Source organism: Peromyscus leucopus, chromosome 11, assembly GCF_004664715.2.
Source record: "Peromyscus leucopus breed LL Stock chromosome 11, UCI_PerLeu_2.1, whole genome shotgun sequence".
Lineage (NCBI taxonomy): Eukaryota > Metazoa > Chordata > Mammalia > Rodentia > Cricetidae > Peromyscus > Peromyscus leucopus.
Window position 1 is genome coordinate 28,940,750 of NC_051072.1, and position 18,562 is coordinate 28,959,311.

General features: G+C 38.8%; 1 protein-coding gene across 1 annotated transcript in view; it reads left to right on the plus strand.

Annotated features, from left to right (window-relative positions):
- The first annotated feature begins 322 nt into the window (after positions 1-322).
- Ccdc152 (coiled-coil domain containing 152) overlaps positions 323-18,562 on the plus strand; it is a 29,232-nt gene continuing 10,992 nt past the window's right edge. The window contains exons 1-5 of the mRNA XM_028875567.2: positions 323-496; positions 2,763-2,851; positions 5,675-5,780; positions 11,651-11,719; positions 14,563-14,627. Of these exons, the coding sequence (XP_028731400.1) occupies positions 2,765-2,851; positions 5,675-5,780; positions 11,651-11,719; positions 14,563-14,627 (327 nt within the window). The 5' untranslated portion in view covers positions 323-496; positions 2,763-2,764. The remainder of the gene's footprint in view (positions 497-2,762; positions 2,852-5,674; positions 5,781-11,650; positions 11,720-14,562; positions 14,628-18,562) is intronic.

An 18,562-nucleotide genomic window follows, 5' to 3' on the forward strand; every position in this document is an offset into this window, starting at 1 on the left:
ACTTACCCAAGACACCTAAAGAGTTGAGGTAGAACCTACCTAAGAGTCCATGCCCTGAATCTATAAACCAGTAAAACAAAACACTAGATAGGAAACTGTATCTATTAACTGAATCTGGTACTTTGAAAGGCCTGTAATAGAATCACAGGAATGAGTGTGGGTTATTATTTATTTAATTGTGCTGAGTTATAGAAACCAAGCATAGGTGTGGTTTATTCATGACTTAGCAAAACAGTAATTAATCTGGCAGTCGCTAAATGTTGGTCCATGGTCTAAGAAACACGTGAAAGCATCTAGGAGGCAATAAATGGTGAAGGGAGCTAGGATGCCCTGTGTCGGGGGCTCCAAGATCGGGCACGGACAGGCCAGGAGAACGGCACGGACCCCTAGTTGAGGGAACCCGCTTCCCACCCGGAAGAGGACAGCAATCTGGAGCGGACCGGCCACATTGCCCAGAGGACCTGGCGGGAGACTGGAAGTTGCGCGGCGGTGGCAGGTAGGTTCCAAGGTCTTCCTGGGAGATTCGAACTCCAATTTCCAGAGATTCTTTTCCTTACACCTCTTCGAAGTGTCCTGGATTCTTCCAGTTGTGTCCCACCGGCCTCTCTGACCCGTGGCCCTCGCCGGCACCCCTGCGTGTCTGCTCATCCCTGAGGACCCTGGGATGCCATGGCGGGCCTTAGCCACGGGCTCTGAGATGAGTTCTTGGAGAGTTCAGAAGCAAGAAGAAGAAGCCACCCTGAGCCCTGCCCAGCCCCTGGCACCTCCAAGGACTGGCGGGGGCTGGGGAGAAGGCAAGTCCTGGGACACAAGTCAACAGGCTTGAAGCCAGAGAAGGAAACGGGTCTATTGCTAGCCTGTGGACTTGGGGGAGGCTGAGCCTCGGAAGTCAGAAATCAGTGTCTGCTCTGTAGAGAAGTCACCAGCACTGAATCGCTGACTCACAAGGTTCCACTGGGCAAGACCACATTTGTGGGAAGAATCTGGACCGAGGAAATTGGGGGAAGAGGGCAATTAAGCCATCTAGTAAAATATATCATATTTTAAGTCCAGTAGTGGTCCACACCTTTAATCCCCGCACTCAGGAAGCCGAGGCAGGAGGCCGAGTTCGACGCCAGCCTGGCCTACTAGGGAGTTCCAGGACAGCCAGGGCTACACAGAGAAGCCCTGTCTTGAAAAAAAAAAAAAAAATCTAGAAATGAATGTGACAGAGGCAGGAAGTAGTAAATAGAATATTAATATTAAGGTTTTTTTGTCCCGTGATGGGGACTTCGACCCAGTTCTTCGCTCACTGCCCCCTACCACATACACACATAAGCTTGTCAAGCAAATGCATTTCCACTGAGCAACATCCTCAGTCATATTTATAAGTTATATGTGTTCAATGAAGAAAAGAAAAATGGAGACAATCTAGGCTTAATTAATTAAATTAATTAAAATGCATTTAGTTCAGGAATCTAGTTCTAAGGCAGAACAAGTTTTTAAAAATTATTTGAAACATTAGGGACTACAAAAAAAATAAAGTTAGGGAAAGGTTTTTAAATACTTTAGATATTCTCTAGTATTAAAGTTGCAATGTCAACTAGTGATTTTTTAAACTTTGTTCAACAAATAATTTAACTGTTTATCATGGGGGGGTCTGTTATATCTATTTTTACAACAATGATCAAGTTTTTACTAAAGAATTTAAATATAATTTTATTCATATGTGATACATAATTGATAATATTTCACTAAACTGTAAGTCCATAACCAAAATTCAGATTTCAAAACCATTACAATCTGCTACTATCAAGTAATATGAAAAAGAAGAAAGTGGTATTTCTTGATGGAGTAACATCAGGCAATGTCCAGTTTAACAACAATATGACCACCAAAAATTATTTTTAGTAACTGCTTCAGGAATTTTATTTATTATCCAATACATTGGCTTGTGGTATTTTCCCAGATCTAGAATACCTGATTTTCAAATTTGCATTTCAACCCCTTTTTTACTTGAGAAAAGTCTACTGACAAGTATTTCATACTTTGATATTGTATTAATATTGATTCTATTAAGTCACCTCCCCACTCCTACGTTTAAATGCTGCCTACATTCAGTTTCTCCATCTTGTGTGGATGAGTTCACCTGTGAGATTCTGAAGCATTTGTTATTAATGGTTCCATAGGGTTAAAACTGAAACTTTGTCTTTATTTCAGTTGTAGCAGTTACTAAAACTTAATCATATCCAAAAAATGGAAAAGATAGAAATACAGAAACATTTTTGTGAGTACATTACTTCCTATATATCATTTATTTACTCAACATGCTGCCAGACAAAATATGAGGCATAAACAAGCTAACAAATATCTGTGGCATAACATTTTAAAAAGCATATTTAGCATATTAAGTAAGAATGCTTACCTTTGAAGTCATGCCTCAGATTGGATAATATATCATATTTTAAGTCCAGCCAGACTGATAGGCAAAGAGATGAGTGTCAGATGGTGGTGGTGGCATTATTAGATTGTATTAAATATTAAAGGCAAATAATTTCTATACATGTATATGTAACCATACAAAATTTAGATATGTTTAGAGAACATTTGGCAGAGGTGGATGAGTAGAGAAAACGATATATTGGCTGCTGCTAATACTGAGTATAACAAAAGTTCTCCAAGTAAAATGGAGCTCAGGGGACAATTACTTTCATGTTTGAATTATGACCAATGTTGTGATGCACTGGGTCTTCCTTAATATTGTCTGCTCTTCACTATTTCAGGCATGGATCAAAGCAACGAAGGCAGTATGAAGAAGATTAGCAATGTGAATCTTGACAAACTGATAGACGACTTCTCGCAGATAGAAAAGGTGTGTAAAGACACATAGCAAACAACTGGAGAGAAACACAAAAGATTGTTGTCAAGGAGAGAAACTGGGAAGAAAGGAAAATTTATCACAAAAAAGTGAGCCAGAGCTGGAGAGACACTCAGTGGTTAGGAACACTGGTTGCTCTTACAGACCAGGGTTCAGTTCCCAGCTCCAACTTGGCAGCTCACAACTGTCTGTAACTCTAATTCTGGAAAATGCAGCACCCTCCTATGACACGTGAGGGCACTATACACTCATGGTGTGCTTAGATGCAGTCAAAACACTCACATATAAAAATAAGCAAAGTTTTAATTTTAAAAATATAATGGGTAGTGTCTACACTTGATCCATGAGGGGCTACTTCCTTACTGGGAGAGCCAAATTTTAAGTTACATTTTTCATTGTTTGACTATTTTTGTAGGCTGTATTTCTTTCTAAGTACTACTTAACTTGGTGTATTTTAATCTTTAAACATGAATTTTAGCTATGTTAGCTAAATAATAAATGTGTGGCCAGTCATAGTGGTGCACATCATTAATCCTAGCACTCCAGAGGCAGAGGCAATGGATCTCAGAGTTCAAGGATAGCCTGGTCTACAAAGCAAATTCCAGGACAGGCAGGGCTACACAAGGAAACCATGTCTCAAGGGGGAAAAAAGAGTAAAGACTGAAAATTCATGGGAATGCTGATTTATTGTCCCCAAATTCCAAAGAATAGCATGCCAGGAATTTGAAAACACCAATAAACTTAGTTTTTTTTATTGTATGTTATTATAGTACAGTGTGTCATTGTTGTTGAATAAACATACTTTTTAATTTTTAAAAGATGAGCCAGATTAGAATAATGAAAATGTATTTTGCTAAATCCTTTCTTGTATTTAAAACTTTAATATTTTATTTGTTCTTCAACAATTTCATACATGTATACAAGGTTTCTCAATCATATCCAGCCCAAATCACTCACATGTATACAATAGAAAACACACACAACACACACACACACACACACACACAGTACTCCCCTTCCTATCTTATCATCATTTTCTTCTTCTCCTCCTCCTCTTATTTCTTCTTCATCCTCTTCTTCCTCCTCCCCCTCCTCATTCTTCTTCTTCTTCTTCAATAATTCATTAAGTCTGCTTAGTGTTTCCTGCATGCATAGGGATGTGACACACCCACCAGAATATGGTCCACCTACCAGCAGCCACACACAGCCACACCAATCACCCCTTACACCACTGATCAGTTTCGAGGAGCACGTCAGCTAGAGGTAGGGGCTCCTGGGCCCTTTCCCACTCATACTGGAATGTTGACTGGCTTGGTCTTGCACAGGCCACAGCTGCTATGAGTCATAACTACAACAGCCAGGTCGCGTCCAGGAGACAGCATTTCTCAACACTCTTCCCAGCCTCTGGCTCTTACATTCTTTCTACCTCCTCTTCCATAATGCCCGTTGTCATTTTAACTTATTTGTACTAATATGTAAAAATGTTCCTAGGGCAAGGAAACAAACAATTGATATATTTTTGCTAAAGTTAAGGGAATGCCAGAATGCCCACAAACTCCAAAGTAGTTTTAATGAAAAGTAAAGTAGGTTCATGTTTTGTCTTCTACCATGATGACTAATTATAATATAGAACATACATTATTTAGTTTTCCCCATTCTACCTGTTCTCTTTTCCTTCTCTTTGCCTAAAACTTGGATTTTCTTAGTCCAGCATGGAAAAGAAATAAGTACTCTTGTGAAAAAGGAATCAGTGCCATATGCTTGAACATTAATTTGAAAATATATTATCAGATTCTCAAGTATCATAAATAAAAATAATTGTACATTTTTAAATTGGATATGGTATTCTGATATTTAGAATTTTACCTCTTAGAAAGATACATAAGAGATACCTAAATGGCAATACAGATGAAGTAATACAACGTGAGCTGCTTAAGAAAAAAGTGGGGAAGTAGATGGAGGTGCAAAAAACACAAGCTTTATGATGAATTGATACACTTGAAGAGTACAAGGAAGCTTATTGTACTGTTTACAAAGATACCAAGGAGACGTGTTCAAAATGCTTCTTTATTGTGTATAATAGAAAAATTATAAACAACAAAATCTTCCCTAATAGCATCTTCAAAACTAAGACTCAGAATAGCTGTAAAAAGAATGCAGTAGATTTGTGATTGTGATATTGTCTCCCAGATAATAGTGCTAAGTGGAGCAGCTAAGTGCAGAACAGAATAAATAGCATAATCATGTCATCATAGAGTTGTCTGGAAGCAAAAGTTTTAAGACAAAACCATACTGGAGTGTCCAGGATGGATATGAACTCCTGAGCTCAGGACATACACCTCCGACATCAGCCTCCAAAGAAGCTGACTATAGGCATCTACCATTATGCTTGATAGATGCCTGTGGTGAACATGGAACTAAAGGTTGAATAATTGAAAGAAAGGTGCTCACAGGTCATAGTTTCTCCTTGTTTGTGTGCTCACTGCAGTGACTGCCATTGGGCCCTGCATGTGTCACCTACTGTAAGTGCCCGTAGGACTTTTCAGACTGTTGCCTCACTGGACTCTTCTTAGTGTAGTTTCAACTACATGAAAACCTAGAATGAAGGAAGTTGTCCTCTATCAGAGGCTACATGTGTAAGAAAGGGAAAAATCAAAGGCTCTGTACACTGTAGTTTGTTTGAAATTATATCCCAAATTCAGTTATTAGACTCACATGTCAAATGGTTTTTGTTCTCATTTGTCTTCATATTCTTAACAAAAGAACCAAAATAGTGTCCTTGATGTTGTGATAACATGGTCCAAATTTCTTCTGCAGAAAATGATAGAAACCACTGGAAAGAACAACCGTCTGGATATCCAGCTGGAGAAGACTAATAGTTTATTAAAGATAATGCAAACAAAAGAGGCCACGATAAAAGAAGGTCAGTCCTTCGCTGCCTAAAGCAGTCCTAGTCTAATGAGGGTGCTCACAATGACAGGGGCTGACGATATACTCTGTGCTTGTCGCCTACCTTAAGTGCATGTAGACCTTTGCAGACTGGAGTCTCATTGGACTCTTTTTTTTTTAGTACTCCTCCAAAATATGCAAAAAACTACAATGAAGGAAGTTAAGTCTTCTACCAGACACTACCCATGTAACCAATGGCAAATTGAAGGCTCCATGCAGGTCTATAAAACCACGTGGGGCAAAACTTGAGTTCCTACTATATAAATGTAAGATGGGTCACCAGTTTTAAGAGTTGAAGGTGAAGCTGTGAGCTGACAAGGTGGCTCAGTGGGTAAAGGCACCTGTAGCCAAGTCCAGTGCCCTAGTTTGAGCCACAGGATCCACACAGGAAAAAGAACATCAACTCAGCCGGGCGTTGGTGGCGCACGCCTTTAATCCCAGCACTCGGGAGGCAGAGCCAGGCGGATCTCTGTGAGTTCGAGGCCAGCCTGGGCTACCAAGTGAGTCCCAAGAAAGGCGCAAAGCTACACAGAAAAACCCTGTCTCTCAAAACCAAAAAAAAAAAAAAAAAAAAAAAAAAAGAACATCAACTCCCCAAAATGTCCTCTGACTTAACACGTCACACTTGCATGCACACATGCATGTGCACACACAAAGCAGTAAAATGTGGGAACATTTTTTAAATGAAGCTATGCACATATATTTTCCTTTTGGGTTTTTTATTTTTATTACTTCTTTTATTTTTTTGAGATTATGATAATGTCATTTACCCCTTCGCTTTCCTTCCTCCAAGCCCTCCCCATATCCCTCTTTCTTTCAAATGCATGGCCTTTTTTTTTTATTAATTGTTGTTACATGAATATATGTATATGTATATACATATATATTCCCAAATACAACCTGCCCAGTCTGTATAATGTTACTTGTATATATATTTCAGAGATGACCATTGAGCACATATATTTTCATGCTGTGTCTACTGAGAGGCCCTAAGTAGCAATGATCCAGTGCCCAGATATTAACTTCTAATAAAAAGAAGAATCTTACCTTTCTCTAATAAAAAGAACTGGGTGAGTGTAGGATTAGGATTAAATTTATACTGTAAGACTGAAGTATCTTGTAGTGCAACAAGAAAGACAACACTCAAAACAGAAAAAAATAGCCAGGTGTGGTGTTACATTACAGAATTCCAGCACTCAGGAGGCTTGAGAGGAGGGTTATAAGTTCAGTCTAGCTGGGGATAGAAAGAGAGAGCCTTTCTCATCTTAAAACATATTTTTAAAAAGTGAAACAAACGAAAAAAAATAAACCCATAATGATGGAATTTGTCAAAAACAACTCAGAAACCAATTGAAAGAGCTCTCGATGAGCAAAGTTGGGATGATTTTCAGCAACAAAAAGAACAGTGTTGAATTATACCCATAATGCTAAGCAAATACCCTTAATCCACTTTTATAAATAAATAACAACGGAAGAAGAAACAGATCTCCCGAGTGGCAGAATTCCAAGTGGCTTATGTAGATAATTTGTTCTAGCTCGGTGGAGCTTGACTCCAGTGGTTAAGTGTGGGCCAAGTACAGTAATTCCTTTACTGTAGGGAAGCACACAGTATCACAAGGTGTAGTTTATAATTACATGGTGCTGAACCTTGACCCTGGCAAATGCTACCTCTGCCACATGATCAGAGACATCAGAAATAATATCATATTAACCGTAGGTTCCTTTGATATGATATGATACGTTATGATGAAAATGATGTAAACCTTTGTAAACTTCCCATTTCTACAACCAATCTAATCAAGAAATAAACATCATGCAAGTTCCCACAGGACATGACAAAATACATGACCAATATTTCAAAGATGGTCAAGGTCATCAAAACCAAAGAAACAAAACTGTCAGAGCAGAGAAGCCTAAGACAACATGGCAAATAAGTATGCAGTGGTATGGTAGAGGGCCTCCCAGGACAAGCAAAAGAAGTAACCATGGAAATGTAAATAAAGCATGAATTTTAGCAAATAACATCAATATTGGTTCATAGATTGTGATAGATATACCATACTAATATGTAGAGTATTAATAATAGGGGTAACTGGCTATATATATGTATATATATATATACTATTGTATATTAATGATTATATATAATCAGAAATTATATATCAGAAATAAATCATATATAAAATATTTTCAATTTTTCTGTACATCTAAAATTTTATTAAATGTCAAAAAGATAAACACAAAAAAACTTTTTAAAGTACTTGTGTTTATTATGGAAAAGCTTTTCTAAGTGTGTGACACTGTCGAAATCATAACAGAAATGATTTTGAATTTGTTAATTGGTAGACATTTTGGAAAGTTTAAAATACACAGAGAAAAATGATTGAAAGTATGGAAAATTCCCATATATTCTTTGGTTCTTCCAGTTTCCCTGTCACCAACACCTTGCATTTGTTATAGCTCCTGGGGCAAAATTGAATTGATAGATATGTAGTTAAAATGCAAAGTTTACTTAATGCTCATTTCTTGTGTTATTCATTCTATGGGTCTTGATAAATGCATAATGGCATGCATTTATCACTATAGTATCAAACCAGATACTAGTTTCACTGCCCTAAAAGAGTCCCAGTGCTCTGCGTATACACCCTCCCCTCCATTGATCCCTCTGGATGTCTGAGCTTCACTGATCATTTTACTGTGTATAGCTCTTCATTTTCCAAATCATTACATAGTTGGAATCACATAATATTCAACTTCTTCAGACTGACTTCTTTGACTTTGCATTTAAAAATTCCTTCACGTTTTAGTGCTCAATAAAAATATTATTTTGCCTATTAAAAGACTCATTGTTCTCATCCAAATTTTACCTGTTATGAATATGGCTGCTATAGTTATCTCTGTACAGGTTTTTGTGTAGCCCCATAATTAAATACCAAAGAATATAATTTTGGACACGTTTTAAGAGTGATCAAGATGGTAATAATGTTAGTGTTGAAGACTAACACTGGTAGACTCTTTTAGATGCTTAAGTTAACTCTCTCTCCTTTACTGTAACAAACACCTGGGCTAAATCAACCTAAAAAGAAGAAACGTCCATTCAGGGCTGGCAGTTTTAGAGTATCTAGTTCATGACCTCGTGACCCCACTGCTCTGGGCCTGGTGCAGCCCATAATGGCGTGACACACAACAGATAAGGCCCATAACCTTATGCCTGGCTGTAAAACCGAAGAAGAGAAATGGGTCCCACAGTTGGTTCTGAAGGCATACATCAGTGACCTGACTTCTTGCTAGATTCTGTCTCTTAAAGGTTCTGCCACCTCCCAGTGACTCCATGAGCTAAAAACCAAACCTTTAGCACGTGAGTCTTTGGGAGACATTTCAGGTCCAGCTGAAAGCTATGTTTTAATTGCATTTAATATTTCAGACTACTCTATGAAATATTTACTAACACACAAATTGATAATTAATACTAGATCCTAAATTTTCACTAAAATCATTATTTATGTACTAAAATATTAAGAAATAGCTTAAGACTCCAGCCCACTGTCCAGCCCACTGTCCAGCCCACTGTCCAGCCCACTGTCCAGGGAGCAGCATGTAATGGCACACAGCCAGCTGTTGTGAATAGAGAGCATCAACAAACATGCCTGGAAAAGCATCTGTATAAAAAGATGTCAAGTGCTTTAGGCATGTGTCAAGGACTTGGATAGCTGGGTCATATGGTACTGTGCAGAAGAACAGGAAAATGATGAGAGCTCATCTGTATATGTGTCTACTACTGTGGTTTTCCAATACAACTATGGGATTGCATGCAAAGAAAACATCACTTGAAGAAAAAAAATCAGTCCCTTCATACATGTTACTCATAGTAATAATTATTTGATGAACATGCATGAAAACTGAAAATTAATTAAGAGAAGAACAAAATATTAAAAGGTTATACCATGGTAAACGGCATCCTTAAACAGTCAATTTAGATGGACAAAACTACTTCTATGATGGAAAAGAGGAGTTACAGCGATACTGGAGTGAACCAAGGGCAGGAAGCAAAGGAAGACTACCTGGTAGCTATATTTTTCTCAGAGAAATCTGAGTAAGGCTATCTGATGAGACCCTCTCATCAGAGATGAGTGTCAGGGTTTCCATGAGAGAAAGCAGTACAAACAAACAAGAACAAAAAACCCTTTACATGAAGGAGTAGATGAATCAATCCAATAAAAAGAAAGAAATAGCTTAATAATCAAGAAAATTTTAATAGGACAGCATAATAAATTCTGGGGAGAAAAGATAATGTAGATTAAAATTTGCAAAGACAATGAAAAGCTTTTATTCTGAATCAGTGAATGACATTCTAGTTCATGAAGAACTCTTTAGCTAGCTAATTTCTAATGTGGAAAAATGTGCTGAGCCTGCCATCTGGTGTTCAAATTTGAAAAATACTTTTTAAAACCTCTAGTGTGCACAGAGTAGCAAGTGATTTTCATTTGCTGATTACTGAAGGAACTTCAGCTACCTTATTTCACTAATTGCTAGATTCCTTACAGTAAATGATGTTCATTACAATAAGGACAAGTAATAACCAAGCACATCTCTCTTATTACATCATCTAGCACAGTAGCATGTGTGAAGCAAGTTAGCAGCTAATGATTATCTGGAAATGTAATTTATCCATCATTCTGTTACTGGGAAATAGCAACATGGAGAAAGGAGAATGTGACGGAGGGCTTTGTGTGAGTGGGTGTTGGGGACAGAAGGGAGAACAGGAAAGAGAGAAGGGCCACAAAGGTGGAACCTGGTGCTGGTCATGCGGCTTTGAACTTTTGCAAAATACTTTGATTTTCATCATCACGATTAAAGAAAGTATTTTCTATTCTGTCTGCAGCCATGGCACTAAGGTTGTCTTGTAACATTGTGTAGGGTTTTTAATACTTTCATAGTTCTGTCTTGCCCAGGACTTAGTTATGAGTACCAAGAGAACATATTGCTCAGCTGTAACAAAAGCCTCATCGTATACCATCTCACTGCTAGGGCCCTCCACCTTTGAACAAACTTAATCTCTTTTCTTAGAATGTGCTTTCCTGGAAGAGCTGCATGGAAACACTTTCTGCAGTTCCCAGACATGTCCAGCTGTGGGTCACTTTTAGGGAAGACATTGCTAAGGCACAGGGGGAGGTCTCCACTGTACTGTGTCTTAGAAAAGTCATTACTGAGTGTTGGGATTCCTTTCACATAAAAGGTGAATTTAAAATACTTACTGTATGTGTTGGCTAGTTTTATGTCAACTTGACCAAAGCTCGAGTCATCAGAGAGGAGGGAGCTTGCTGAGAGGTAGCGGCGCACACCTTTAATCCCAGCACTTGAGAGGCAGAGGCAGGTGGATCTCTGGGTTCAGGGCCAGCCTGGTCTACAAAGCGAGTTCGAGGACTTCCAGGGCTACACAGAGAAACCCTGTCTCGAAAAAACAGAAAGAGAAGCTGGGAAAGGGAGGGAGGGGGAGGGGGCAAGGAGGAGGAGGAGGAGGGAGTCTTGTTTATGTTGCAAATGCCTATAGAAGATGGGGCTGTAGGCACTCCTGTAGGGCCTCCTCTGCATCAGTTCTTGCCTGCAGGTTTCATCACAGCAATAGTAACCCTAAGACAGAAATTAGTACCAGGGTAGCTCTTGTCTCCAGGTTTCATCATAGGAACAATAGCCCTAAGACACCATATATTGGAAATTACCTTGAGATGTATGGTTGCTTTATTAAGATCACATAATTTTCAGTTAAATATTATTTTGCTTCAGTTCTTTCAATCAAAAGGATTCCAAAATGATTTTCAAATAAATGTATCTTTTATGTTTTAGAATGTACTACTCTTCATACTATGGTAAAGGGGCTACAACAGACTATTCAATATCAACACAATTTGAAAAGTAAGTTGGGGAAATCATTCTTAAACGCATGGTTTGGGGGGAGATAGTTCATTCAATAAATTGTACATGAGTACAATCCATAGAAACCATGTTGAAAGAAAGAAAAGGAGAGGGAGGGAGGAAGGGAGGGAGGGAAGGAAAAGTAAAAGAAACCCAGATGTGGTAGTACCCACTAATAAACTGAGCCCTGGTGAAAGGCAGAGACAGGTGGAGTCCTGTGGCTCATTCAGGGGCCACCTAGCCTGACCTACTTGGCAAACTCCAGGCCTCAAAACACAAGGTGTGTAGGTATTGCTGATATCATATAATGTAGCTGTCATTACAAACTGGGGATTACTCAGAAAAATGAAACCTGGAACTACCATTTGATTCAGAAATCCCACTTTAATGTATTTACATAAAGACTAAAAATCAAAGACATAAATTTTGTGAACTAGTATTCATAGCAGCATTAATCACAAAGGCCAAAAGGTAGAAGTAGCCTCCTGTAGATTGAACATAGAATGTAACCCCAAAGGCCCATGTATTAGAAACTTGGTCTCCAGCCCATAGGAGAAAGGACCCTGGAGGAGGACCTTTGCCTCTTTGCTTCTCAGTCACAAACCAGCCACATGCAGTGGGCAGCTTCGACCTGCCCTGCACTTTCACTGTGTGCTACCACAGGCTCGAAGCTACAGGTACAACCATGAACTGAAACTCACAGAACTGTAACCAAAAAGAACCCTTTTCCTCTTTGTAAGTGTCTATTAAAATAACGGAGTTGAGTAAACTCCAGTGGTCATCAACAGATGGGTAAACAAGTGTGGTATATGCAATGTTGTGTGTGTGTGTGTGTGTGTGTGTGTGTGTGTGTGTGTGTGTGTATATATATATATATATATATATATATATATATGGATGAGATATTACGCATCCTTAAAATAGAATGAAAATCGGATGCATGGTACAACATGAATGAACTTGAAAGTATTATTCTAAGTGAACTATGCCAGACAATGGACAGAGACTATATGATTCTACTTATACCCAGTACCTAGAGTAGTAAAATTCATAGAGATGGAAAATAACAAGTTGCCAGGGGCTGGGGATGGAATAGGAGAGGTTAGTGTTTGACAGACACAGCATATACATTATGGGAAGATAATAAGGTTCTGGAGATGGAAGTCAAGATGATTACACACATTATACTTGATGCTTCTAAACTATGCCTAAAATAGCTGAAATGGTAAGTGTTGTTATATATATTTCATCACAGTAAAATAGTGGCTAGACTTTTAAAACATACAAAACTGAATCATAAAGAACGCCCATTTACTATTAAAGAGATTGAAGTTCCTTGAAATATTACTTTTTAAATTCAAGAATACATTCCATTAACAATATGTATTTCAACTTGAAAACTGACTGTGTCCCCATGGCTTGAAAATCCCATACAATAGAGGGAAACAGAAAGCTTATCTGGAGTCTTTCCTTTGGTAATATTGTTTTGTTTTGGTTGAAAATATTTTCTTTCTTTTCTTTTTTTGTACGTTTTTCGTTTCAGGGAAAACAAGGAGAGAGAGGGGGGAAAAGAGACAGAGAGAGACAGAGACAGAGTTGTATTGGGTTTTGTTTTGGTGAGCCAGTAGTTACAATGGGGTTACTTACAAGAGCATGGGCGAGGGGTTATCTGTAGGAACGTAGGCACCTTACCAGTGGCTACACCACTGAGAAAGGTCTCCTCTCCCCCACTCCTACAGCAACTCTTAATTGCCCCTAGATGTTCAGGAAGAGCTGGGGCCTCTTAAGCACACTTCCATTCCTAGACAGGATTATGATGGGCCCAACCTTGTGCAAGTCATCACAGCTGCTGTGAATTCAAGAGTGAACAGCGCGCTGTAGCAGCATACATCTCGAGTCATTTCACTCCTTCATTGTTCAGTATTCTTTGATGATTCCCTGTAATACAGTAAGAATTCCAAGTCATCCTTACAAATTATGTCCTCCTGGATAGTGCAGTTTGAGTCTGCATAGCACCTCCTCCTCGCTCTTTATACTTCACCAAGTTTCCTACTTTGAAATTGTAGCTTTTCATTCTTTACTTTTTAAATATTTTATTATGTTTATTTTCTATATGGGAGGTGGGGCACATGTTGAATGGTTCTCATGTGGAAGTCAGCAGACAATGTGCAAAAGTCAGTTATCTCCATCCACCCTGTGAGTCCCAGGATTGAACTCAAGTCATTAGGCTTGGAGGTGGGAGCCTTTACCCAGTGGACCATCCTGCCAGCCCATACTTTTATTATTTTTTGTCCTTGGGCTTCTTGACACAAGTCTCATCTTGTAGCCTAAGCTGGCCTAAGCTTATTATTTGGTCCAGAATTCGCAGTAATCCTACCTTAATCTCCCAAGAACTAAAGAACTACAATAGCAAGCCACCACACTGGCCTCTGAAATTGTTTCCCTCAAGCGTATCCTCTGTTGCACACTTCTCTGTTCTGGAATACCCTTCCCTAATGCTGAACAAGCCTTGCCTCTTAAATCTCCGCTCAGGGTGGCTTCTTCCCCGAACACTTACCCAATGTCCAAATGACCCAGGTCTCCCACCACATGTTCTCACAGTATCTCAAGCACAGTACCTCTACAGAAGGTTTGTCCAATGAAGCTGCTGCCTCTGCCACACCGCTAGACTGTAGGTTCAGTGAAAAGCTGGGACTTCTTGTGTTCCCACGTTCCCAGTGTCCAGCAGTGCTGGGTGCGTACTCATTGAGCACATGTGTGAACAGAAATGTAAATGTTACAGATAGTCCCATGTTAATTTTAAGTACTATTTAGTAATGTATTCCTTGGTTATTTGTACACAGGTGAAAATGAACAACTAAAAAGAAATGTTGATTTGATGAAAGAGAAGTTAAAATCCCATGAGCAGGTGAGTTTATATTCTATTGTATTCAGTTAGACCCTTGAAAAGCATTTGTTCATTCAAATAAGAAGCAAGTTGTTTTAATTAACAAACATCAACAGAAATTATGTAACTGTAATATATATATATACACATATATACATGTTATATATGTAAAAACCTTAATAAATGAACAGCAACTTTTGCAACTCCTAACCTTTTTTACAAACCATAATGTACTAATATCATTTTCACACTGTTTCTTTCTACCAAGAAGAGATGCAATTATTTTGCTATATGGTTTTTAGTTGTGCTAATTGACTTACTTTAGAGCATATTCTATGGTTAATATTTTTAATTCTTTTACTATAAAAGAAGTGAGTCTGTGTTCTTTGTGATTTGGGTAATCATCATACCATCCAAATAGTGGAGGGACTTTATGTACAGCACATATTAGTTCCTCCCAATGGTCATTATATTCTACTACATTTCTTGTCTTCCTCGGGAACAGCATAGTGATAGCAATTACAGAACATATAACACAAAATAAATGCTAATCTCTGTCCCTCTTCCCGTTGAGAGGGTTCCTTGTACAACCTCTTTCTCATTGCCAAGAGCCAACATATCAATTCAAAGATCTCCAAACTCAAGTTGAATCTGCACAAGCTTAGCTTAAAGGATCTTCTTGTAACTTGATGAGTTCCTGTGTGACAAGCTCGTAAGGAAACCCTGCTTGTTCTAGCCCCTAATCCAGGACTTCTGTCTGAGTAATGTTTACCAGTAAGGAAAAGCAGTCTGCCTGTGCTTCCAGGAACTTAGACTCTCAGTTAAGTATCTCTGAGATACTTTTCTCCCCACCCTTTTCTCTGTTCTTATTTCCCCTCCTTCCTTAGTTCCTCCCTGCTTCTTTCCAAATCTTCACTGCAGAGTCCGCAGTAGATGATGAGTCAGTTTGCAGTCCAGGTACTGAAACAGTGAAAATTTTACCTTTTTCCCCTTCTAAAACTTCAAGCCTAACCATGGTCCTTCACATATATAACAATTTTCAGTGGATGAAAAGTATAAAGCACCACATCCATTTTTAACTTCTTAAACAGCTTTTGTCCAAAGTATACTTCTTAAATGGCCTCAATGCAATGAGAATTTACCAATACAGACCCTCCAGCTAAACCCAAAACTCATGGAGAACCACTTCTTAGGAACAAACTTAGAAGATGCTTAATAGAAATACTTTCTAAATGATTCTTACATTGCACATAGAAAATTCGTAAGTTTCATAAAATAAGAACACAGCCAGAAGCTATCCCTTAGAGTTTAAAGTTCCCAGAAACTAAATAAGAAGTCATCAGTTATCATTTCCTAGGGATTGGCATCATTAAGGAAAAGAAAGAATTATTCTTAGGACTGACACAAGCTAAAATAATAAGAAAGATCTCCCCCCTCTCCACCGAGTTAGACCCACTTCAACCCACATGTATGACAGACAGCCTGTATGCCCAGAAGCTGGAGTGAAATTCTGAATTTGATCAAGTTAATGCACTCCCTCCACTTAGTAGTGGCATCTGCAGGTGACACAGTCAGATGGAAAGGTACAGAGAACTTTGTCATGTGCCACTTAGAGCAGCAGTGACTTACTCACCTCATGTCGTTTGTAGAGAACATTCTGTTGACTCTTCTAGTTGCCCATCTAGAAACCTAGATACACACAAATGGGGACAACAACCAGCTGTGAGGTTCTCCCTGCATTGACTCTGCCCAGCTTTAATCACATCTAAAAGTTTTATGGGTTTGGCCAATCCTGCAACTTGCCTGGCAGGAAAAATATCATGAATGGCAGTCCAGACTGTGTCCCTTAAACTAGTTGTCCTGGTTATTTTTCCTGTTGCTGTGACAAAAGACACTAACAAAAGGAACTTAATGAAGAAAGGATTTATTCTGACTCATAGACCAAAAATACGCTATATCATGGTGGAGAAGTCACGGACAGGAGCTAGAAGCAACTGGTCATACCACCCACAGCCAAGACACAGAGAGGGATGAAAATGTGTTTGCTTGGTTTCTCCGCTTGTTATAGACCAGAACACACACAAAAAAAAATTAAAATGATTCTTCCCATATCAATTAACATAGTCAATATAATCCCTAATAGGCATACCCTGGTCTGTCTCCTAGGTAATTCTAGATTCTGTCAAGTCAACAACACCCTGAGTAATTGTATTTAATTACAGACACACAAGTCAGTACATCTAGAGTCAGTACATCTTCTGAGGTTTTTGTTTTGTTTTATCTCCTCAGTGCCACTAAATATCTAGTAATAACTATAAACTTTTTTCAGAAAAATGTTCACAAAAACATAGGTACACATACATATGGTTTTGCACAAAATCTCAGCTATAATTTCAAGTTGTACTGCAGAGGCTTAGTAATAAAAAGTGGCATGATACTAGCATAAAAATAAACATGTGGCTCAATAGACTATAATAAAAACCCAAATATAGATGCAGATACACATCCACACAACTACAGCCACCTGATTATTTACAAGGATGCCAAAAATAGATACCAGAGAAAAGACTTCTTAAACAAATGTTGCCTAGAAAACTATATCCAGGAACAGAAGAATGAAACTAGGTGCCTTTCTCAACCTGCACACGAATCAACTCCAAATGGACCAAGAACTTAGTGTGAAATATGAAATCCTAAAGCTGTTAGAGGAAAAACTTGGGCAAACACTTCAAGATAGAGGCACAGGTAAGGACTTTGGCAATGGCTACTCTAGGAAATAAAGCCATGGTAGATAAATAGGACCTGTACAGCAAAGAAAACAGTTGAGTCAAGAAAGTACCTACAAAATGGAAGAGAATCTTTGCTATCTGTGCATCAGACATAGAATTAATAACTATAATACACAAATAACTCAAAAATCTGTACAGGGCCAATGAAGTAGCTCAACAGGTAAAAATCCTATTGAGCAAGCCAGAAAGCTTAACTTCAACCCCCAGAACCCACATAAAAGTGGAATCACCTCCATATATGCACCATGCAAGCCCCCCACCCCCCACCCTAGCCGCTCTCTAGCTCCTTCTTTGGGATGAGAATGTATGCTCTCAGCTACTGCTCCAGGGCCCTGCCTGCCTACCTGCTTCCATTCTCCCTGCCATGATGGTCATGGATGCTTAACTCTTTAAAACCTTAAGCAAACACCAATAAACTCTCTCTTCTATCAGTTGCCTTGGTTATGGTGTCTCTTCACAGCATTAGAAAAAATAACTAAGGGTGTGGACAAGAAGAAGCTCCTATATATTGCTAGTGGAAATATAAACTAGTCTAACTACCATGGAGGTCAGTATGCAGGTTTCTCAAGAAACTAAAACTACATCTACAATATTACTTGTACATCAGTATTTATTGCAGCACTGTTTATAATAGCTAAGTTATAGAAGCAACCTAAATATCCAACAGTAAAGTAATGGATTTAAAAATGTAACATTAATAAATAAACGGGACCTCATGAAACTGAAAAGCTTCTATAAGGCAAAGGACAGGAGCAAAAGAATGAAATGGCAGCCTTCAGAATGGGAAAAGATCTTCACCAACCCCACATCTGATAGAGGGTTGATTTCCAAAATATATAAAGAATTCGAGAAACTAGACATCAAAAAAACAAGTAATTCAGTTTTAAAAATGGGGTACAGGAGAGGACTCCAGCAAGAGCTCTGCCCCATGCCAGACAGATGAGGCACTATTATGGTGAGCAGATGTATGGTATGGTATGGAAGAGAGAGAGACAGAATGGTTCATGTCCTGTGGACAGAGGCAGATCTGAAGAGGCGAAAGAGGCAAGGAGTGGGCTGATTGTCACCCAGGGTTATAGTAATGTCTGGGCCTGGACTGCTGTTGGGGCCCATGTCTGGGTTCATAGCTCTGATGCATCTCTGTTGACATCTGTGGATCCTGATACC